Source organism: Lemur catta, chromosome 9, assembly GCF_020740605.2.
Source record: "Lemur catta isolate mLemCat1 chromosome 9, mLemCat1.pri, whole genome shotgun sequence".
NCBI lineage: Eukaryota > Metazoa > Chordata > Mammalia > Primates > Lemuridae > Lemur > Lemur catta.
In genome coordinates, this window is record NC_059136.1 from 16,254,147 (window position 1) to 16,278,583 (window position 24,437).

Genomic DNA, 24,437 nt, shown 5'->3' on the forward strand with positions numbered 1-24,437 from the left:
CCTCCCTCACCAGCAGGGCGAGCCTGCTCCCTTCCGACTGCGCATCCGGCTTCCAGCGCGGTGGGAGGGATTGCATCTTTGTGCTCGTGGAGCAACGCTTTTGGGCTCGGTCACTTTCCACAGCCACGCTGGCCAGCCGGGACAGGATAGCAGAGCCCACGTCTTCCCTTTCTCTTTTGTTAGAGGAAGCCAGCTCCCCCACAGCCACCCTGAAGCCAGCTAACCTTGGGAGAGCTTCCCGGGAAGGCACAAGCACGCACATCCGGGTCGCACAGCGGGGTTGACTGTGCTCTGGGTGGAAGACCAGGCACGAATGTGTCTTCCTCTACCACGAGCCTTCAAATCAGCCTTGCCACCGGGGGTCCCTAAGGGGGACGCATGCCCATGCTCTGGCAGGCAACCCCACGCCCCCAACCTCCCACTCCACCCTGCTTTGTGTGTTTTAAAATAAAAGCCAACCTTGCAATCTGGGACGGGGCTCATTTTAAATTTAGGGTCACACTTTCTGAAAGGACTTGTACAACTGCAATGTCCAGAGAGCCCTGTCCTAGGACTGTGTTCTCTCCCCAACCCCCTGTTCCCTCTCCACCCCTCCATTCCCTGTTTTTAACAACCTGACCATTCAAAAGCAAAAGAAAAGCAAGCCATGTCTGAAACGGATGTCATCGTGTTATTACAGACCCTGGAGACAATGGACACGGGGAAGCCTTTCCTTCACGCCTTTTTCATCGACCTGGAGGGCTGTATTAAAACCCTCAGATACTTTGCCGGTTGGGCAGACAAAATCCAGGGCAAGACCATCCCCACAGGTGAGCAGGATGGACCGTAGCCCCCTTTGGGGTCTCTCTGGGGCTCTGTCTTCTCATTAATCCAGGTCCGAATGGCACTGTGCCGATTCTTCTAAGCAACTTCACTTTTGGAGTTGAGTTCAAGTCACTTCATTGTGTAATAGACAAGACATGGAGCCAGCACATTTGTGGGCTTCTAGGTTTCTTTCTTGTCTTTTTACTACTTGAAATTCTTAATGTTGTGTCCTTCCCCACCATGTAACCCTCTTCCAGATGACAATGTTGTGTGCTTCACCAGGCACGAGCCCATCGGCGTGTGCGGGGCCATCACTCCAGTAAGTGCGGCAGCTTTTCTCGGTAGATTCTATGAAGCCCCCACCCCGTGGTCCTGTGTCCTTTAGAACCAATTTCTGGTGTGTTTTTATCCAATTGCACCAGCACTGATTGAGCATTTGCTCTGTGGCATGGCGCTCGGTGCTGAGGGCCCTTGACACGGACGAGACCCCATTCCTGCTCTCTAGGCGTGCAATGGAGGCGCCGGGGATTCCAGCCAGAGTGGTCAGGAGTGGCCAGCAGCCCCAGGGAGATGGTCTCTTAACTGGGCCTTCACGATAAGAAAGACTTATTCAAAAAGGAAATGGGTTTTCCAACCAGGAGGACTGGCCTGGGCAAAAGTGTGGAAGTGGCTGAGCCACTTGGAAAAACACAGCAGGAACGCTGGGGCCGGGGGAAGTGAGGGAGGGGACGGGGCCACGTGTCAGGTGCCATGGGCCAGGGCCCAGCAGCCTGGGCTGCTGAGGGGCTGGGACTTTATTCACTGGGCAGTGGGGATGCTTATAGGTGCCCAGGGAGTGCAACGATGCAGCCCGTCTGTTTGGGAAGCCCCCGGCCACTGCAGCGACAGCCGGGCAGGGAGCCAGAGAGACAGGCAGCGGCGGGCAGTGAGGGTTGGAGGAGCGCTCCGTGGAGGGAGGAGGATGTCGTCCCCCAGCAGACATTTCTGAGGGGAGGTTGTACACATACAGCAAAATCCTCTTCGAAAGGCTACCTACTGGCACCTCCGAGAATGCAATTTAGGAAGCGCTGTGCAAGGATGCAGTTCTGATCATTGAACACTCCTGTGTTACCCCCTGCACCCCAAATCTAGATCATGAACTGCAAGTGTCCTCCACAGAGATATTGCTGGGCATGTGGGACAGGGTAGGGGGTGCATCCGTGTCCCCAAGGCCCTTGTGTTCTGTCGCAGTGGAACTTCCCCCTGCTGATGCTGGTGTGGAAGCTGGCGCCCGCCCTCTGCTGTGGGAACACCGTGGTCCTGAAGCCCGCGGAGCAGACGCCCCTGACCGCCCTGCATCTCGGCTCTCTGATCAAAGAGGTAAGACGTCCAAACAGAAAATACTACGTGTTCTTGATAACATCCCCACTCCTAGGAAGCAGGCCACCGCCACGAGATGGGACGATGGCAGCGGCTCAGTCGAGTGGGAAGGCAATGACTCCTGTGTTTGGCTTGGCGACTGCACTTTCTTTCTCCTGCTTGTGGTCACCGAGCTGGAAGAAACTCCACTCCTCCCAGTGGTCCTAATGAGAACACTTAACTCTTATTATGGGCTCAAACCTATGGTTTAGGACCCAGTGTTTTGTCTGGAGAATGTGCAGGAGGGTCACCCAAAAGGGAGCCAAATATTCGGGAGGCTCTTTGGGCTTCGCCACTGGTGGTGTATGAGATGGTCTGTTTTTCTCTGGAGGAGGGACCGTGCCAGCTGCAGCTGAGTAGCTGCCGCCACGCCAGGCCCCCCAGGCGCCTCCTCGTCAGCGGTCTCTGCTCTGCAAGCAATCGTCTCCTTCCCCTGGGCAGCCGCAACTTGGGGAAATAGTGGCCCAAAGGCACACCTCCTTCCAGACATACCTGGCAACGTATTTTAGGCACCCCGTCACCAGCTTGTAGGTAGCAAAGATTTAGAAACAGAAACAGGAAGGACAGAGGGACTGAAGAAAAGGTCCTTTCATTTCACTTCTCAGCCAGGCTGACACCGCCGGAATGCAGGCCCGTACTGCTTGGATGCAAGGTTGCAACTGCTGATAAGGCCCCAGTGCTCCACTTTCCTTCGACTGCTGATATAGGATGCGATTAATTCACTTTGATGAGACTTACAGATTCCAAAATCACAACTGTTAAAAAATAGTGCCTGTAAAACTAAAGACTCAAGTGCCAGGTCCCAAAATCTTGACTTTCTAAAGCCATATGTTGTGAGCAAGACACGGGACACGTGGGGAATGGCATCCTCCACCTTGTTCATTCTGTGGTGTTCGTGGCCAATGAAGAGGCTTAGTATGTGCAAAACACGAGGCATCCATGTGAAAGAAATCGCAGTCCCGCCTTCAGGAAGAGCCGGCTGCAGGTGTGACCCAGGTTGAATAAGTAGAGAACTCTAAGGGAGTGATATTTTGTCACCACTTGGAACATTAATGGGGTTGATTTAAAAATGAAACCTGAGGCTCAGAAAGGATATTTTGCAGGTGCCTTTGAGGCTGAGGGGTTGTGACAGAGGTAGTTCTCTTCCCCTCAACACTCACACACTCACACACTCTCACACGCATACACACACTCTCACACGCATACACACACTCTCACACGCATACACACACTCACACACACACACAGAATGGTGCTGCACTACGGGAGGGCCACAGCCACCTTGCGGCCTCACTGTACATTTGTTCACGGCCCATTTGGGGTGGGGGGCCCTGCCTGGAAGGAGGGGTGGGCATCTCACCCTGGCCCAGGCTGCACCCTGGTTTGGTGGTGGGAGACGAGAAGCCCTGAGGCCGATGAGTGGGGTCCTGGGGTGGATGAGTGACCCAGGCTCAGGCTGCCCTGTGGGGGTGCTTCTCTGCTCGGGGCCATCGCGCAGCCACGGCTCTCTCTGCCCAAACGCCGGTCTGTGGCAGACAGTGGCCCTTCTCCTCCTCTGAATGCTGTTTCGATTTCTTTCCAGGTTGGGTTCCCTCCGGGTGTAGTGAACATCGTGCCAGGATTTGGGCCCACAGTGGGAGCAGCAATTTCTTCTCACCCTCAGATCCACAAGATCGCCTTCACCGGCTCCACAGAGGTAACGCTCCTTGCGGGCTGCTGGCAAAAGTCGTTGTGAATATGTTACTGGGGACTGGAGACGTGTGAACTTTTCCTTTGATGGGGTCAAATATGATTCGGTTTTTCTTCTAAATTTGACCATGTTTTAGTATTATACGTAACAACCAGCAAAAAAAAAAGTCACTGGCCCAGTTTCCAAACTAAATAAATAGAACTCAGAAGGCTCACAAGAAAAGAATGAGAGATAAGATAAAATAAAAATGTAAAATATCCATATGGCAAACATCATGATAATTAAGGTTAAGAGATAAATAACAAGCTGGGAGAAAAACAGTTGTCATCTATGTAGCACTCCAAGAATTTATATCCTTCATATATAAAGTACACCTACAAATCAATGAAAAAAAAAAAAGACAGACTGAAGGGTGGGGAAAGGGGAACCTCAGAGAAGAGAAATACTGAAAGTTCAGCAAGCTGGACCTAGTTGACTGGTAATTAGGGAAATGCAAATTCAAGTGAAAATCAGACTTTCCTTTTGTCTGTCAGATTGGTAAACACTGAAATGGCCTCACTGAGAACATGGGAAGCAGGCACTGACCGACACCGTCCGTAAGGTGGGAGGCAATTGGTATTCATGGCACCCATCAAAAATTTTAAAGTGAGAAACTTTTGATTCAGAAGTTCCATTTTGAAGGAATTGCTTAGAGAAATATTTTCATGAGCCTTCAGGGACATGTTTTCAAGTATGTTATATCCGTTCTACGAAATGTTTCACAGCCATCGCAACAGGGAACACTGCCCATGATCTGTTGTTGAAGCACAAAAAAGCAAACTGTAGGAAATTATCTACAATCTGATCTCATTAGTGAGAGAGAGTGTGTGTGTGTGTGTGTGTGTGTGTGTGTGTGTGTGTGTGTGTGTAGAAATAGAAACTGGAGGGATTCTCAGAAACTATTCCCATGGCTGCCTCTGGAGTGGGCCCTGGGGTGTGGGGTGCGGGAAGCTTTAATTTACATGCATCTGTATGTGAAACTGTTTTTAGTGAGCAAGTACTTCTTCTGAACTTAAAAAGAAATGAATAAACACTTCCCATGCAATTAGCACAATCAGTGTCCCCATCTCCCTCCTAGTTTAGTTCAGCCAGGAGCCTGGGTCCCCTCCTGCAACCCTGATGCATGCTGTTACTCTCCCTGGGGACAAACATTGTCACAGCGGATCAGTTCCAGACCCTGTTCAGGCCACCCCCCATGAGCTTGCTGATTTCTAACATGCACTCACACCTTAGACCCTGAAGAGCCCAGCCCTGCCCCTTGCTGGCTGTCTGGCTCTGGGCCGTGGTGTCTGCGGCAGTCTCTGAGGGTCTTCCCAGTTCTGAAGTCCGTGGGGCCTGGCTTCATTTGTTGTCCAGGATAAGTCACCAAATTATGCAGGGCCAGCCCTCCCTCTGCTGTGCGGTGGACAGTGGGAGAGACCCCGTCAGTCGGGCCCATGGCAGGGGTTGAGAATTCCTGTCTTCGTGGTTCTGCAGTTAATTCATGGCGCACCAGTTCTCTCCCTGCCCGCCCGTGGGAGCCTCGGTCTTAGAGTGTGTTTCCAGAAAATTGGCTCCTTCTCATCCTGAAGGTCAGCGGCACTCGCTATTTCTCTAATTCTTGGAGGCTCCCTCAGATTACACCAAAGAGACACATAGAACCACCTCCCCTGCTGGGCTTTCAGAGTTTCAGATGTCACTACCAAGGGGTGGAAGGGTCACCCTTTGGTCCCTTTGCCAGACTAGCTGGGCTCAGAGGGGCAGGAGCCAGGACAGGTGAGCAGGCGGCTCTGCTCCTAGCCAGCTGTGGGGCCTTCCAGAAACTCCCATCCACACCTGTGAGTGCAGCGGTCAGACAAGGCTCCCAGGACGCCGAGGTCTGGTTGGGAGATGCCGGCCAGGCCAGCAGAGGGAAGGGTGCCTGGGCAGGGAGGCTGGGGCAGCGCCGCCTCCCGGACGTGTCCGGGGTTCTCCGACGTGTGCATCTGGGCCAGGTCCAGCCACATCACGGTTTACTCTGGCCTGTGTTTCATCCTGAAGGTGGGAAAGCTGGTTAAGGAAGCCGCCTCCCGGAGCAACCTGAAGAGGGTGACGCTGGAGCTGGGGGGCAAGAACCCGTGTATTGTGTGTGCTGATGCCGACCGTGAGTCCGTCCCCCTTCCGGGCTGCGCGGGGCCTTCCAGGCACCTGTCGGTCTCTCCCCACGTCCCGGCCAGAATTCAGAGCCAACTGAGAGAGAGACACCCACACATGGGAGTGCTCCCCCCCGGGTCATCCTGTCTGCGGTCACCCAGCCACACACAGGCAACTTTACTGCTGACAGGAAGCTGCCTTGGAAGGGATGTGGCTTAGGTGGCAGCCAGAGGGGCTGCCTGTTCCTGCCCCTCAAGATGAAGTTTACCTTCTAGTCCCTGCAGAGCTTCTCCTCCAGGGTCCCTGGGGGAGGGCGGGGGCTGCCCACTCCCAGGCATTCATCCATCCCCACCAGTACTGCCCCCATCTTCAGGCTCTCTGGAGAGTTGACATGTTTCTTCCTTGTCTGTCACAGGCCTGTAATCAGGGGCCAGTGGCAGCTGATCCTTACAGATGCCCCCGTGGTCTGGTTCTCTGCCTGTCCACCCTTCCCTGGGAACACAACCTGCCCGGCAGCTGGGGAGCAGCCTGTGTCTTGTTGGAGACACATGACACAATATTAAAATATATGCTATTGTTGGCTGCCACGTCCAGAAGGGGGAAGAAAGGGCCATGCCGGGCATTCATTCGCCAGCTGACAGGGTCAGCTATCAAAAGGTGCCATTTCCCAAGGGCCTTGCAGCACCTTCACCTTAAATAATAGCCTCCCCCACCTGTCCAGAAATTCCTGTCAGGGAGAACAAAGCCTTTCATTCCACACTCAGATAAGGTTGGAATTGCAAATATCCTGGAGAAAAATGACACTGGCACAATTTCTCACTAAGGTGTAAATGACTGCTGTCAGTTCCTTTCTCTGCAGCTGGCTTTCAATGGGAGAGAGAAGGAGGGAGGGGGGAGGAAACAAGCTCCCAGGAAGGCCAGGGGAGCGAGGCCTGAGGATGGACTGCCCATTTTTTGCCAGGGTTGGTGCTCCCTTGTGAAAGCACCATTAGTGTTGCGAACAGTTTCTGGGGCCACGTGGAGCATCTCTGGCACTGTGAACCACATTTGGAGTCCCAAACTCCAATCCAAAGAGCCAGGACTCCTGGTTTTTGTTCTCGTGCCATCAAAGCATGGGAGTTTTCCTGGGGAGGAAAACTGCAGCCAAAGCACAGGACTCATTCTGTTTGGGGTTTGGTTTTACTCACAAGGATCATAAAAACATGCTAGGTAGCCATCTCCTGCTCCTCACTGGGGCAGTGCCAGTCCACAAAATTACATCCTGACATAAGTGGCATCCCAGGCACCAGGGGTAACAAGCCACCATTCCTCTGCCCCTTTGGCTGCCACCTTCAGCTCCTGTCAGGGGCTGGGAAATGAATTCATTATCTTGGAGGGGAGACAGTTTCAAGTTGGCACCTGGGCTGGCTGACTGCAGGAGTCAGGGGTATAGAAGGGCCAAGAACCTTATGATGCTGTCCTGCTGCCACCGAAACTTACACAGACCACCCAGCCGAATGGCAGTGGCCTCGTTCTCAAAGCCAAGGGCAGAGTCTTCTGGAGCTGGCCTGATGGAATTGGGATGGATCACTTTCCAGTGCCCGGAGCCCTAACCAGCCACGGGGGCCCTCGCTTTGCTCTGTGCAAGCCCTGGTGTGGGCTGCTGAACAGCCAGCCCAGGGCTGAGCACTAAAGCCCCTCTGCAAGTGTGAATGACATCCCATTACTATTCTTATCCATGAAGCTATCCCCAAAGATTTTACTTTCTACGTACCCTCTAGCTCCCTTTTAGCAACTGGTTTTCATTCAATGTCAGCTCTCCAATTCAGATTCAGCCCTCCCCAGACAGAATCAGTGCCTTTTAAAAAACCCTTTTTAAGTTATACATGATGTTACCTTACAGAATAAGACACTTTTTTACTCAACGTGGAAAATGTTGGCTCCTTTAAAAGTTCTTGACAATTGGCCTACCTCAGTGCTCACTAAAGTTTATTCTGTGTATCATTAGTCCTTCAGAAAAGGGGGAGGGGAGGATTTGATGGGCAAGTGAAATGGGGAGTGCTACAATTTTGTGTTCCTTAGCATATTAAAGGTACTGAGAAGTCCTGCAGTCAGGGGACTGATTTAACCCCAAACTTGGTGAGCCTGAAAATCCTTTTTCTCTTCCTCTCTGTTTGGGAAATGCTGAGGACAAAATTAATTTCTAAAATGCAGCCATCCTGGGGCCTGTTTTCTTGTGTGGGCAATTAGAGTTGCAGCTGTCGCCAGTCCTGCTTTAACAACTTAATGGCTTCCTCTCACTCCCGCCTGCCACCCCTCCCCCTCCACCTCCAGTGGACTTGGCAGTGGAGTGTGCCCATCAGGGAGTGTTCTTCAACCAAGGCCAATGCTGCACGGCTGCCTCCAGGGTGTTCGTGGAGGAGCAGATCTATGCCGAGTTTGTCAGGCGGAGCGTGGAGTATGCCAAGAAAAGGCCCGTGGGAGACCCCTTTGATGTGAGGACCGAACAAGGACCCCAGGTAACCTACTGATGTATCTGCACCCATGGTGCTTGTCTGGGGGCTGAACCAGGCAGTCCCATGACCCCGTGCAGGGTCCCTCTCTGACTTGCCCTGGTGCTTGAGGCTTTTGTTTAGAAGCTGATCGACAATACGACCTCATCAGGCCCCCATGGGGTTATAAAACAGGGCTGCACACACAGGGGCATGGGGGGAGGGAGCCGTTCCCAGGGCAGAAGGCCATCTGCCTGCACCCTCCAGCCCTCAGAGTGCCGTTCTTCTTCTGTGCCACCCCACCCCGGGGGAGAGAGCTTCAGGCAGAGGTGTCTCACCCTACGGTCTAAGTGCAGAAGAGGGGCTGTAACCCTGGCTGGAGGCAGCAGAGTGCAGGCAGGGGGGCACGTGTGTTCCAGGACAAGGTGAACCATCAGAAACCACAGAATCCCGGACGGGAGAGCTCAGGGATAGAGATGGGCCTCCCGGCCGCAGGAGCACGGCTCTGGAAGCCTGGTTTGGGAAGCCCAGGCAGGATGAAAATGACCATAACCACGGGGTTTAATATCCTCTTTAAAAGGGCACATCCTGTATCACTTTCTTGCTAATTATGAAGTGAAGCAGATGGATAAATATTTAAAAGAGGGCAGCCTGACCATCCCATGCATTATTGAAATGGACTCGACAGCAACCCACTTTGCTTTTAGCCAAAGTCCTGCCCCAGCCATGAAATTTCAAATCACGTGAACTGTGACTTACTCACTTGTGTCTATCCTGGGAGCTTGCCACTTCCCCACTGCATTGGCACCGCATATATACGGGAGACCACAGATCTGAGCTCCAGTTTGGCTCTGTGGCTTTATGAAAGTCACCAAATCCTTCCATACCTCAGTTTCCTCATCTGGAAAATGGGAGTCATAGATGTACATTATGAAAATTTCTTGGCATCTAGGAAGGACTCAAAAAAGAGCAGGTTTTGTTTTTAAAAGGGAAGAACATTAAATGACAAGCTCTCCGATCTAGATGGCACTGAGAGAGGCTTCGGGCCATGTTGGTCAGTCTTGCTTAACCCTCCTTGGGGGAGCTCTGGCTGGGGAGGGGGAGAGGGGTGTGTTTCTGGCCATGGCGCCCACCCCGCTTGCCCCAGCCCACATGCTCTGATGCCATGGGACCCTGGTTAGAGCCGCACTTCTGCTTAAGCCCAACATTCCTTGTCCCCAGTCATGGCCTGCCCAGCCTCCGCCCCAAACCCAGCAGCCAGTGACACAAGGTTGTCTGATGGGCTTGGTTCGATTTCAGATCTAAACGCAAACACGACCACAAGTCATTATCGAATCCACCGTGATTTTACAGCTAATCCAGAAGCAGCGGGAAATATGTGAGCTGATCCCCAGACCAAGGAAACCTTTTTCACCCCATCATTATTTGCAAGTCTCAGTTTCCAAGTCCCTCAGTCCTGACTTCTGAAGCCAGATACACAACTCTCTTCCAGGGGAGCACACCGAGGCAGAAGGGGTGTTGATTTCATCATTGCCTGTGTGCCGCCGCTCAGAGTCCTTTCGAAAGCTCACAAAAGCCGTCTAACCTCAGCATATTATTTTAGGACGCCTTTGGATTTTTTTCTCCCAAAGTGCTTTTTCATCTAGGGTAATAAGATTTTACTGTGAGAGGACTTACAGCTGTCTAAATAGTCCTGTCTGTCTCATGCCTGTAAAACAGCTAGCTGACCTAGATCGCTGTCCACGGCGGGCGAGCCGCTCGCTGGAATGCTCCAAAATCATTCAGGTTTATTTGGCAACTGAGCAACGAGGCACATAAACATTATGCAGGCCACCTGGCCGGGGCAGGATCCGGCAGCGTCCTCCCGGCCGAGAGCCGAGCACAGCCTTGGGCCAGTCCTTTGGGGGCCGTATTTCCCTGTTTCTGGTGTTGTGCCCCGCTGCGTCATCTCACTTCCTGGCAGGTCCTCCTTCCTGGACTGTAAGGCACCAGCTGACATTTCATGGAGGATTATTAGATTTAGACAATGTGTTCATACAGACTCACCGGGGCGTGTTGAGTGTGGATGCGCAGGGTTTCCACGGGGACCCAGTGCTGCCTGCAGGACAGATGGGGTCTTCTAGGAAGAATGTGGTCAGCAGCCAGTCGGGACCTGCATTTTAGTGAAGCCCCTTTGGCCCTCTTGGCCCCCGAGGAGGAGGAGAGAGGCTCAGCAACACCCGGAACTTCTTTTTTTCCTGAGACATGGTCGCACTCTGTCACCCAGCCTAGAGTGCAGTGGTGTCATTATAGCTGACTGCAACCTCCAACTCCCGGGCCCAAGTAATCCTCCTGCCTCAGCCTCCTAAGTAGCTGGGACTACAGGCATGCACCACCATGCCGGCTAATTTTTCTGTTTTTTGTAGAGATGGGGGCTGTCTTGTTATGTTGCTTAGGTTGGTCTCGAACTTCTGAGCTCAAGCGATCCTCCCACCTCAGCCTCGGCCTCCCAGAGTGCTGGGATTACAGGTGTGAACCACCACGCCCAGCCGAGCACCTGGAACTTTTAACCTGAGACTTGATTGACCCAGAGAAAAGTTGAGAGAACCTCGATCTATTACTGGATCCACTGCAGTTATTTTCATTCCTTTTTTGGTGCAGGAGTACATACACATGGGTGAAAACCCAAAACATGTAAAGAAAGTCTATAGTGAAAATGTTCCCTCCTCTCCTCACGCCCATTCATGCACCTGGTTCTTACCCTTCCCCCCATGGGTATCCCGTGCTCTTAGTTTCTCATGTGTGCCTCCTGGATTTCTTTATGTTTACACTAGCAAACACAAAGATGTATTCTGATTCCTTCCATTATTTTTACACAACAGCGTGATAGCTATGCTGTTTTGCACCTTGTTTATTGGTCATTAACTCGAAGAACTTTCTATTCCAGTGCATGGGAACCTCATTCTTTTTCATATGTACATAGAATTCTGCTGTATGAAGCCACCAGAATTTAAATAACATCTTCTGATTAATGTGGGTATGTGCAAATCACATACAAGGCCACGGAGTATGTAATTTCACACACGCACAAGGAAATCCTTGGGACAGATTCCCCAAAGTGAGGTTGCTAAGTGGGAACACATTTGTAATCTCTACAAGCATTGCCAAATTACCTTCCAGGGAGGATGATCCAACTTATGTTCCTGCCAACATTGTTATAAGCTTGTTTGTGGCTCTAGCCTTACCAACAAAATATGGATTTTTGCCCATCTGAGAGTTTAAAATGGTATATCTTTTAGTTTTAATATGTGTGTATCTCTTACAATGAATAGGGTAGAACATCTTATCCTATGTTTAAAAGCCATTTGCATTTCCTTTTCTATCAATGTGCATTTGCTTTGCATATTTTTCTTTTGTGCTATTGGTCATTTTTCTTATTACTTCTAAGACCTCTTTACATACATTGTAGAAAAATTAGCTTCCTATGAATATTTTTCCCCAGTTTTTTTCCCCTTTGATTTTGCTTATGCTGATTTTGCCCTTATGATGATTTTTTTTTACATACTCAAATCTGTCAATCTTTCCTTTTTTGGTTTCCGCAATTCAAGTCCTAGAAAGGCCATCATCAGTGGTCTGAGTTGCAGGCCCTGTCTCCCATATGGGAGAAATTTAAAACTTTCATAGTTTTATTTTTCATGGTGGTATCTTAGATCTATTTGCAGTTTATCCTGGTATGAGGTGTGAGGTATGGATCCAAGTCAGTATTTTAATACTGGATCCATATTTCATGATGGTTGGCCAAGACACATGCATGGTATATGCCTTCCCCTTCTAAGAAAACCAGCCTCTTCCCCAGGGACAGACAGTCAGCCATGGTGCACCATGGAGGTTGCTTATTTGTCTATTTAAAGTTATGAAATGAAACTAGTTTTTCTATCTAAAAGTCTCAGCTACAGTAAACCTGTTAAAGCTCTGTCTCTCCCAGCTAAAGAGGTGGGGGACTGTCAACAGGTCATGATAGACCACAGGGCTCCCTTGGATTTTAGGAAGAAGGGTCAGTGGAGGGCAGGCAGAAAGAGCATGTCCCCTTGAGTAGTCTCCCAGAAGCGTGCCCTTTTGACAATGGCTGGCTCCATATCCACAAGCCGGGTGTTAGGCTGATGGCACAGGGCAAACTCCAGCCATGGAGACTCCTCTAGACAAGATGACAAAAGGTGGAGCCTCTCTGATGAGCAAGTTCCCCACCCACCAAGGAGCAGCGCCTGCACCCCACCGTGAGGCTCACTCCACTCTGTTTCCAGGGCAGCTGAGTAGGGGGCCCAGCGTTCCTGCTCACTTCTCCGCTGCAGAGTGGAGGGAGGACCCCAGTTCCTGTTACCCTGATCCTTGGTGCCAAGTAGGAAGGGTGCAGGGTTGCCAGGTAATATATGGCACCCAGTTCAATTTGAATTTCAGATAAATAATGAATGCATTTTTGCATAAGTATCAATATATCCCAAATATTGTTTGGAACATGCTTATAACACTAAAAGATCATGTGTGAAATTCAAGTTTCACTGAGCATTTTGTATTTTTATTTGCTAAATCTGGCAACCTGCTGAGGTGGGAGGATCGCTTGAGCCTAGGAGTTTGAGACCAGCCTGAGCAACATGGCAAGACCCTGTCTCTATAAAAACAAACAAAAATCTGGCAACCTGAGTAGGATATAAAGAGTTGGGAGAGCAAGAGTGTGACCACTTCACGCCTTGTATCACCCACGGGCTGGCTTCCAAGCATGGAGAGGAGTCCCAGACATGTGAATAACCCCAGACTTTGAGAGGACGAGATGAGCCTCGCCTATCTCCCCATCTCTCCCCAGTTCCGAACATCCCAGATTTGGGCATCGGAGTAATATTTGCCTACAAGGCACATTTGTCATGTGGATTATGACTCGGCAAGAGTGTGCAGGGCAGGGCAGCTGATCGTGCTAAAGGCTGTTGAAAACATAAAATGCAGCCAGAGAAGAAGCCAGGTTGTGCTTCTTGTTTGTGTTTTGCAGATTGATCAAAAGCAGTTCGACAAAATCCTCGAGCTGATCGAGAGTGGGAAGAAGGAAGGGGCCAAGCTGGAATGTGGGGGCTCCGCCATGGAAGACAGGGGGCTCTTCATCACACCCACTGTCTTCTCAGAAGTGACCGACAACATGCGAATTGCCAAAGAGGAGGTACTTGGGGCTGGGGCCTTTCACACAGTTCGTCTCTAGGGCCCAGGGATCCCAGAAGTCTTTGTGAAGTGAACGTTTTCCTTTCTTGTGTGGCCTTTCCCCTCTCTTTGGGGGCCCTTAGGGAAGCCGTCTTGCTCCCCTGCCTCTGGCAAACCCTAAGGACTGTACAGCAGGTGCTCCATTTGCACCCAGGGCTGTGGTCTCTGGGGAGTGCCAGTCCCTCCTCAGTCTTCTGACGCTGTCCCAGCTGGTCGTGCAGCCCAGGCTGGAGAGCTGTCCCCACCTGTGGATTTTACCAGGAAGCAATTCAGGGCCCAAAACTGCCTTCAGTTCCCTCAGACTGAACTTCCACGAAACGTGTTCATTCAAAGAGCATGTCCCAGCTAGAATTCACATTGAAGTTTTCCACCACGGACATCCTTGGAGCTGATGGAAATTGGGAGACTCCCACAAGAGTGTAAATCTAACTTTGTCTTTCAAGGCCACTGTCCAGCTAGATGGGAGCTGGTTACCCCACCCCCCACCCCACCAGGATTTATGAGAGGAGAACCCCATGCTGGGGGGCGGAGTAAGACCCTGGGATGTGGTCTTTTGGGGCACAGGAACGAATGAATCACTGCAGAGGGCTTCCTGGTGCTTGTATTCTTTCTCCTGCCATGATGGCATGAAGTTCAGCTCTTTAAAAATCCCTGTGACAAGAGGCCCTGAGGACACTGGGAAGGCATTCTGGCAGGCTGGACACTGTCCTGCTGGGTTATAACTGTGCCCAATATTGAATCAATTACAAACTCCCTTCAAAATCACCTTTAAATGTTCAAGCCTTTAATCCGTCCATTTCCTCGTCTTTTCTGTGTTGCAGATGGTGGTGAAGGTTGTCTCATTCCCTACCCTGGGAGTTATCATGGCAACATTTTAGGGCATCTTCCTTGGTAGAAAACACAGCACCAAGAGGTCAGGGCACACCGTCCTACAATGTGCCTGTAAATGTCTTTAGAGATAACTTTCCAAAAAGTTATACAAAGGTTTTGTCTTCTGTGCATCCAACGTGCATGGGTGACTCCAAGGCTTTTGGACTGGGGGTTCTCAGAAACCCTGAAGACAATGAGAGATTTTAAGATGCAACATATATTTTTGTTATTATTTTTTATTTTCATTTCATTTTAATTCTTCCCTTCAGATTTTAACCGTCATGTAGCTGAAAACAGCTTTGGATGATCTTTCTTCTCCAATCATCATTTTTCATGCCTGCATGCATTCTGGGTATATGAAAAAGGCATAAAAAGAAGGAAATGTCTGTTCAGAGTGGACATTTCCATCCAAACATGCCCCTCACTGCCATTCTTGCAATTAATTGTAGATTTTCGGACCAGTGCAACCAATACTGAAGTTCAAAAATATCGAGGAAGTGATAAAAAGAGCAAATAGCACTGACTATGGACTCACCGCAGCCGTGTTCACAAAAAACCTCGACAAAGCCCTGAAGTTGGCTTCTGCATTGGAGTCTGGCACGGTCTGGTGAGTTGCGTGTGTGTGCGTTTCGGGTCTCGTGAGTTGCTTGCTGGCTAGCTTCCTTACTCTTCTATTAACAGAGAGCTTCTAGTTGTATATTATGTGCCAAGCACTGTTGGAGTGCTTTGCCCAAACCACATGACCACTTTCTGAGGTAGGTACTATTATGTCTCCATTTTACAGATGAGGAAATTGAGGCACAGAGAGGTTGAGTGATTTGCCCAGGGTCACACAGCTGGTAGATGGCAGAGCGTGCTCTGGCACCTGTGCCTTTGACCCATGCTGTACAGCCCCTCTGACTTTATTTTTGGTTCTAATTTTAACAGCAGTGCATGCCCTTCTGCAAAGCATGGGTACTAGTCCCTGCCTCGCCGATAATTCTGCTGGTTATGTATTGTTATCCCCGTTGTGGGGGAGATGAATGAATTGAAGCTCAGAGAGGTTGAACAAGCAGCCCAGAATCATATAACCAGGAAGCAGGAGAACTTTGGGGCCAGGTCTGTCTCATTTCCAAACTAATTCCAGCTTCCCTGTGCCATAATTTTCTCTTCTTTTCCCTCCCCTTCTCATCCATTCCTATCCCAGTGAAAAGTTCTGTACTTAAGTATATTCAAATTTTACTTTCTGATGGGAAGGAGGAGGAGCAGAAGGTGAGAGCGCCCTGTGTATTCATCACCGAAACTCTGGCAAAGGCCACTCACCAGGCAGTGCTCTGCACCCAGTGCCTGCGAGCGGGCATGCCGAGGGCCGGTGGGTCTCCTGCAGGTGACTGTGAGCATCCTTGCGTTCTTTTTCTAGGATCAACTGCTACAACGCCATCTACGCACAGGCTCCATTTGGTGGCTTTAAAATGTCGGGAAATGGCAGAGAACTGTAAGTGTTTCCATCATTCTGAGCCTTCCGCGGGATCCGCTAGATTTACAGGCAGTGACTCGGGCTCCAGGCCGCTGAAGCCCCTCTGCTCTGTGTGTGTCAGCCGTGTCCCTCTGGGGCCGGTCGGGAGCCCTCCTTTCCCCTTGCTCTCCCTAACCCCCGCCTTCATCCTCAGCCTGCCTCCTCCAGGCCTCAGCTTTGGTGTCCTGCCCAGCACCCAGCACGCTGGGGGGATACTTGCCAGAAGCTCCCTAGATGGGGACACAGGCAGAACTGAAAAAGTACACTTTGTGCCAGACATGGGATGTCCCTGCTCACACAAATCCTCGCGCTCAGCAGAGAAGTTGGGCTCCAACCCAGGGCAGGCTCCGGACCTGCCCGGTCCCACCTCGAGGGGCTCCAGGGGCACAGCGTGGGTGATTCTGGCTCCTTCTGGCTGCCCTTTGGGGGGCATGTGGCAGCTCCTGTGGGGCGTCAGCGGCCCGTCAGTGTGTGCCAACCCACTGCAGACCCACTGCAGACCCCTCCACATTTCCTTTCTGTCTGGCCTGTTGGAGAAATGAGCTCCGTAGGTTTAGATTAATGGATGGGCCTTCTGGTGTCTGGCCCAGGCCCAGAGCCGGAAGGAGCACCCTGGGGGTGGAGACGCTGTGGTTTCCAGCCGGACACTGTCTTCTTTCTCCACGTCCTTCTCAGCGGTGCTCAGTTTTATTAGCCTTTGTGGACAAACATCTTTTAAGATCAGTGTTCCCAAGGAACCATCTGTGACAACACCCCAGGGCTGTTCCTGGGACATCTCTAAAGGGCTCAGGCTCTTTCTTTGATTTAAACAGTTTGTGTTATTTATATAAAAATGCCTTACCTTGTACTTGTTTGCACATCTTCCAGCGGGAACAGGCTCAAATACCTCCCCTCTGCTGGGCCTTGGTGGGGCCTTCGCGTGCCTTCCCCTTGGGATTCTTAAAGATGTTAAGAAGGAACGGGGCTGGCGTCCAGCCCTGCACATATGCTCTTGTCCAGTCTGCATGGAGCTGAGGTCCCTTCCCCTCCACACCCCAGTGCCCCCTTCTGGTGCCATCCTTGACTCACGGCAAATACCCCAGAGCCGTCTGAACATCTGAGCGCAGTGTGTCCATTGGTCTCAACCTTGTTCCTGTAACCAATTTCTCCTTCAGGGACCGCTAGTAAATAAATTCTTGGCCATGAAGACCCTTTGCAGAAGCTGCGTTTCCCCCCCCCCTTGTGGCTCATTTGTATTTGAGTTCTGGGAGCTTCTGCTTCATTCACCTCTCCCACCTGCCTGCCTTCTGGGCATAGGAGGCAGGGGCTGGGTCACCAGGGCCCACTCCAGGGCCCCCCAACAGTGATAGTGCTGTTGACAGCTGGCATTTGCCAAGCACAGACTCTGTGGCAGGCTCCATCCAAGCTCACTGTACCTGTTAATGCAGGTCATCCTCACAACCATCTGTGCAATGGGTACAGCTGTTTTTGGTTGAGGAAGCAGCCCAGGGAGCTAGTAAGTGACAGAGTCGGGCATGAATGCTGGCAGCTTGGTCCTTGGACCCACCCCAGTGCAGGGCCTCACTCATCAGGGGTCACCTTTGTCAGCACCCGGCATGAAGCCAACCAGGACTTGCATGGTCATTTGTCTCCTTCGATCTGCTGCCTTCAACCAGATGGGCTGTTAGGGCTGGGGAACTCATAGGCTAGACACACCCTTGCCTGGCAGCAAGAACTCCAGTCCCCAAAGCAAATGCCCGTGGGTGTAGGGGCCCACCTGATCCCCGATGTGTGCTGACTCGCCCTGTGACTTGACCTCACCCTGACCTGCCTGCCACCCTAACAGGGCCCACAGCTCCTTAGCACCCCCCTGCATGGCCCTGGGAAGGGCTTAGTGAGTGTTCGCTGAACGTGGTCCGTGTTTCATCTTGCCAGTTAGCCACAATTGGGACTTTTTTGAATGTCTGTTTTCTGGACCCTTGCTATATGGTTTCTCAAGGCTTTTGATAAAGTATTTTAAAATAATTCACCAGGAGCCTGGAAACTGCCTTGAAAACCAATTTCCGTTTTCAGTTGTCTCTAATTAATGTCTTCATGTTGCAAGAAGTTCCCCCTTTTTCAGCTGGAGCCTCATGCGGTGGATTCCATGGTTTTCCCCATCCCTGGCCACCCACGCACGCGCCCCTCCGGGATCTGTTTCTGTGCAGGTCTTGGTATGGAGCCTGCAATTTCTCTTCCTCCTGGGCGCTTTTCTTCCTGGTTTTTTGTTTTGCTTTTTAATAAAAGTGATACAGTGAACAAAAAATCTACATTAGAGATGTGGGACGTCAAGGCCTCCTTCCCCTAACTCTCAATCCCATTCCTTAGAGGTAAACATTGTTTGGTCATTAATTTTGCTCATTTGTTCATTTGTTCGCTTGGCAAATATTTTTTGAGCATTTTTGATGCACCAGGCATGACACTAGGCACTGAGTATATGGCAGTGAACAACATGATCACCAGTCCCTGCCCACCCCTGACATTCTGGTGAGGTTTAATGGGAGAAAGGCTGGGTTCATGGATGGCCGTGAACGTCAAGGTGGATGAAACTGGGTGAGAAATCAGTTAGGAGACAGCACGTTGGGTTGAATAAGAGCAGCAAGAACTTGAACCAGGGCAGCAACTGCAGAAATAGAAAGAATGAAGGGATTTATGTACTTACTGTTACAGGAATTATTTTAATACTGGACTTATTAGTTATGTGCTAATTCAACATGATTTTATCACTTTATTTTTTTTCTTTACTAAGTTAATAAATTATTAACAACTTTGAATCTTTACAATGCAACATCATATGCTCACTGTTAAAGTGTATTGTACATTTTTATGCATACAATGGATGTAAACATGTGTATTATTTTCTGTTTTCAGATGAAATGGGAGCAAACTATTTTTTGCTCTTGAGAATGGATTTTGGATAGCATTCCATTCTTTTTATCCATGGTCTCCTGTGATAGACTTTTATGTTATTTTCCAGAGATTTTGCTATTACAGACCATGGTGCTCATATTTCCTTGTGGATACACTTTAATGCATTTGTTGCAGATTGTTTGCAGAGTAAATTCCTAAAATTGAATAATCTGCTACATGAAAAATGGGCTCACCACTGTTTTGGTTTGCATTTCTTTAATCATGAAGGAGTTGAGTACTTTTTTTACACTAATTGGTAATTTGCACTTTTTTCCCCTGCAAAGTGACTATCCATGTCCTTTGTTGATTTTCCCATTTGGTGGTTTGTATTTTTCTTATTGATTAATAAGAGCTGTTTGTATATTGACGAAAACAGCACTCTTGTTTCTTACACAGCATTGTAAATGTTTTTTCTTTTAGTTTGTCATTTGTCTTTTGGGTTTTCTTAATGGAGTCTTTGCTCTGCAAAAGTTGAATTTAGCATTTTGTTTATGGCTTTTACATATTGTGTTATGTGTAGAAAAGATTATAAAATAATTCACTCTTTATCAAGGGTTCTTGAACTATTTGTTTAGGAAACTACCTAACAATCTCAATGACACATTATTAATAAAATAACAATATTACTTTCTACCATTCATCTTTTACCCAGCTCATAGTAGGTGCTATGTGTGAATTATCTCTAATTGCTACAACTACCAGGAGGTGATGGTATTCCTATTTTACAGATGATGAGAAGTGCAGGGAAGACATCAAATTCATTAATTTACCTGAGCTAAATAGTTCTAAGCCAGTGATTCTCCAACTTAAAGCACACATCAGATTCACCTGGAGATCTTGTTCAAATACAGATTTCTGGGTCCTACCACTAGAGTTTCTGGTTCAATAAGTTTATTAGTTTTCCATTACAACATTAGTGGCTTAAGTAACATAAATGTATTATCTTACAGTTGCGTAGGATAAAAATCTGTCACAGGTCTCACTGACCTAAAATTAAGGTGTCAGCAAGGCAACATTCCTCTTCAGAGGCTCTCAGGAGAGAATATGTTCCCTTGCCTTTTCCAGCTTCTGAAGGCTGTCCCCATCCCTTGGCTGGTAGCCCCTTCCTCCATCTTCAAAGCCAACACCGCTGCGTCCCTCTGAACCTGCTTCCGTAGTCTCATTTCCCTGTGACTTTCTTCTTCACCTTCCTCCTCCACTTTTAAGGATGCTTATGATGACACTGGGCCTACCCAGATGATCCAGGATAATCTACCCCTTTAAGGTCAACTGATAAGTAACTTGAATTCCACCTGCAACATTAATTCTTCTTTGCCCCGGAATATTCACAGGTTCGGGGGATTAGGATGTGGATGCCTTGGGGAGGCCCTTATTCTGCCTGCCACAGTAGGTCTGGGTAAGGCCTGAGAATCTGCATTTCTAGCAAGTCGGGAGGTGAGGCTGATGCTGCTGGTCTGAGGGAGGAGACGGGATTCTGTCTCAGGTCTTTTTAGCTACAGAGCCTCCAGTGGCTGCCTCTACTTCCATCTCTTTTTCCTAAACAAGCCCATATTTTTCTTTACTTCACAGCAGATCAAATGCTAGAGAGGGATTTAAATCTATCCAAAGTGGCCTCTCTGCTCTGGGAAGGGGAGCTGTGCCGAGGCTGGCCCATGGTACCAGGGAAGGGTCACCTGGGCTCTGTAAGACTTAGACAAAGGCGATATACTGAGGATGCTGGTGTGAAGGCTGTGGCCTCCCTATGTCCAGTGTGTGCTAACGTCTGCCCCCCTTGCCCCTCCAGGGTGGCCTTGCTCGCTGACAGCTGGCGCCCAGCTCTGTGCGCCGAGGCCAATTGCAGGCCCTCGGTGTTCTTCCCTCTGGTCCTCTGGCCTCTTCCCCAGTTTATAGCCTTGGGCCTCCGCCCCGTCTGTCTCTCCAAGTGGCTCCAAATTACCATCTAAAAGTTATAAACCCAGAGTAATCTCTGCGCCTGCTCTCCTGCCTCGTTCACCCTCCCGGGCCTTCTCTCTTTGCTCTCTACTCCCAACCCAGGGAACTCATCTCTTTATTTTTTTTTTAAACCCCTTCATTCTTCAAAGGCAAATCCTTAGACCTTCTGAATACTTCAGAAGCATCACACACAAAAAACTTGGTATTTACACTGAAGTCACTTACCCAGTTACTGAAACTGACTAACGGTGTCGTAGTCCTTGCTATTCATCTATCAAGTGGTCACATTCTGCCCTGTGGCATAAACCCCAAACTGCCCAACAGAATAATCAAGCATTGGAACACAGTTTCTATAGCATGGCTAAGCAATGTGCACATTTTGAACTTTCCTCTTTTCTATGATCACAGAGGTGAATATGCTTTGGCCGAATACACCGAAGTGAAAACGGTCACCATCAAACTCGGCGACAAGAACCCTTGAAGGAATGGGGCCTTTCTCCTCGAACATTGGACAGCTGAATGTGACAGAGCAAACCTGCCGAAGAAAAAATTACATTTCTGACCTTCTTGGGATACTTTATTCTGGAGGCTTTAAATCTACTGGAGTTGAATGATTTTTTATTTCCTTTTATGCTCATGTTTATTGACCAAACTGTGGATGCCCATATGTTGTGTGCAAAATTGCAGTCCTGCCTGGGGAGGGAGCTGTTGGCCATTTCTGTTTGTCCCTTTAGACCAGGTCCAGGAGACAGTGAAGATACTCAGGGCTCTGTTAATAGGAAGTGGTATTTGAAGTGTCCAGCACTTACTTAAAAATGCTTTGTTGAATCTAACTCCAGTAAGAATTTGGAAAAAACTCCCTGTGTGTTCTGCAAGCAGGGCCCTGTACCTGTGGTCTCCTCAGGGTTACCTGCTCATAGAACATTCCCCTCCGCTTTCTGAGGTAGAGGTGGGACCATTCAGTGAGAAAGGATTAGCATTAAGTTAAAAAAAAAAAAAAAAAGTCTTTCCTAGTGGGAAGATTTTGGGAAATGCATACCCTGGAAAGGTACCAGAGGCCTGGGGCATGCCCAGGTATGGGTCCTCAAGGACTGTGTATTGACGTCGCCATGGGATTCAGCTTAAAACCAATGCTGCCTTTGGAAAATGACTGGATCAACAGCCCAAAGAGCTTGCTCAAAAACTATGTCATGGTCTACCTTAACCAAGGCATTTTGCTTAGGCATAAAACATGATTAGTATTACCTTTGCTGCTAAGGATCCAACGTTCTAACACTACAACAGCGTAGCAAATCCTAGGATAATGAAGTTTGACCTTTGACATTTGACAAATCAGAACCATAATTCACTTTTACAAATTGTGCATTTCTACCCTATTCACAAATGGTTTATGATAAGCCTATGTAGTTTGCCTTTTCCCCAGCTCTATAATCCATTTTAGGTTAGTAAAACATACACAACCGGAAAGGCTGCTATTAGGATACAGCCCTGTTTTTTTTTAAAGTTCTAGTTTGATATTAATTTCTGATTAGTTAATTAATAACACCTGGATTCCATGGAGGACCTGGATTTTCATCCAAGTGGCCTGAGTATTTCACTAACAGGTTGTGATTTTTTTTCTCTTCCTCTTTGGGTATTCAAATAATGTGCAATTTCATGTTTTAACACGGGAAACTGAAAGTGTTCCCAGGTAGCTTTAAAAACTAAAACAAACTTAAATTGTGTTATTTGGATACGTTTACTGTTGCTTACTAGTCCTTTTCTAACTGGGAAAATGGTGCTTCTGTTTGAGAATTAATTTGGAGAGGGAAATACTAAACTGAAGCTCTATATCAGAACCAGTGTGTGTATAAAGAAAATCATGTATAAAATGGGGTTATCATCCTTGTCTGAGATAAGCAATACCAAATTCACCTTCCTCTCTCCATCAGTTAACACCTATCATTTATACTACCAATAACTTGTTAAATCAGGATTTGGCTTCTTACACTGAATTTTCAGTATTTTATCTCAAGTAACCATAAACACTAACCTTGATAGTAATACATTAGAAGTTTCCTATTCTTTCATTGTACAATAATGCCTTTAATATGAAATGCTACATTATTTATAATTGGTATAGTTAATGTATCTTTTATAGTTGTAAGTATGCAGAGGTGGTATATTTAACCTTCTGTAATATACTGTATTTAGAAATGGAAATCTATATAATGTTAGATTTCACTTCTTTTAAGGTTTACCCCTGTGGTATGGTTTAAAAATCTATCAGTGTGGGAATTCTGATCCTAACTGCAGAATGTGTTCAACAATGCAATAACAATAAAATAAAATTGGCTATTTGAGAAACATTATGTTTTTCCATTTAAGGACATTTTAATTCTGTGGCAGGCCTTTCTCTTTCTGAGAACTGTACAAAATGGCTTGTAATAAAGCAGGATTGATGACTTAAGAATAAATTACATTTACTCAATCAACCAGGCCCAGTGTTTTGCCTGAGTGTGAAACCCTTTTCTGTGGGTTTGGGGGTTGACCAGGCAGGGAGCTGGGCCTCAGAGGTTCTATGTCTTAGTTGGCTAAGTTTAAGCTGTCATCTAAGCTGCCTGAGTCTCATTTTATCATAAAGTGATGATGTAAGTGCAGAAAATGGTGGAGAGGACCACATGAGGATGTAGGGAAAGCACTGTGTCCCCCAACTGTGAGCACAGTGTCTTTTTTCACAGTTTTCTCAATGAGGATCTAGAGAAAGGAACTGTTTGGGTTTAACTGACCTAAAGTTTCTAAGGCTTCTAACCAAGAAGCCTCAATCACCAAGCTGTGAGCTGACACTGAGGTTGGATCAAGAATATTCCTTGTACCTGGGAAGGTTCACCAAACTCAACCTGTCCACTTGATGTTGAGAGCCCAGGTCACTTTGACCATGGGGTGGGTGGTAAAGTACCATTTTTTAGGAAAAAACTTGAAAGGCTTGGATCCAATCTCCTTAGTGTATGCATTTATGTATGTATTAATGTATTTAGAAACATCCCATTTGTTAATCCAAATGTGAGCAGAAAACTATAGGAAAATGACATTTTCCTTCATTTGGTTAACCAGAGCATGACTCACTGAAGGGAACCATTCTGGGAACAATAGACACACATGTGCCTATGGGGTGGGCATGTTCTCTAAAAGTGGACCCTGTGGAATGCCCTGGCCTCTCCTGTTGGTGGATGAAGGCATTCTAATGTCTTTGCTCCTTGCTCCTAGCCGTGGGGCTGATTTGAGCTTGAAGGTGGATAATGGGGGGTGTTTAAAAAATTGTCCAGGGAGGAATGTCAGCTGAAGACAGACAACTAGAAGACACAGAAAGAGCAGTCAACAACCGTCCCTTAGAAGGCAGAAGTGTTAGTTCAAGGAGGTGGCTTCCAGCCCCACCATAGGAGGGGTCATTCCCGCCGGAGGTGCGGAGACTCTGGGTCGGGTGCTGAGCAAAAGCTAC

At 48.5% G+C, this 24,437-nt stretch overlaps 1 protein-coding gene across 1 annotated transcript in view; it reads left to right on the forward strand.

Moving 5' to 3' along the window:
• Nucleotides 1-23,305, forward strand: part of ALDH1A3 (aldehyde dehydrogenase 1 family member A3) — a 34,551-nt gene extending 11,246 nt beyond the window's left edge. Inside the window, exons 4-13 of the mRNA XM_045560682.1 lie at nucleotides 680-809; nucleotides 1,062-1,123; nucleotides 2,035-2,163; nucleotides 3,785-3,898; nucleotides 5,951-6,053; nucleotides 8,357-8,541; nucleotides 13,532-13,696; nucleotides 15,054-15,211; nucleotides 16,004-16,078; nucleotides 21,368-23,305. Coding sequence (XP_045416638.1) covers nucleotides 680-809; nucleotides 1,062-1,123; nucleotides 2,035-2,163; nucleotides 3,785-3,898; nucleotides 5,951-6,053; nucleotides 8,357-8,541; nucleotides 13,532-13,696; nucleotides 15,054-15,211; nucleotides 16,004-16,078; nucleotides 21,368-21,440 — 1,194 coding nt within the window. The 3' untranslated portion in view covers nucleotides 21,441-23,305. The remainder of the gene's footprint in view (nucleotides 1-679; nucleotides 810-1,061; nucleotides 1,124-2,034; nucleotides 2,164-3,784; nucleotides 3,899-5,950; nucleotides 6,054-8,356; nucleotides 8,542-13,531; nucleotides 13,697-15,053; nucleotides 15,212-16,003; nucleotides 16,079-21,367) is intronic.
• Nucleotides 23,306-24,437: the final 1,132 nt, after the last annotated feature.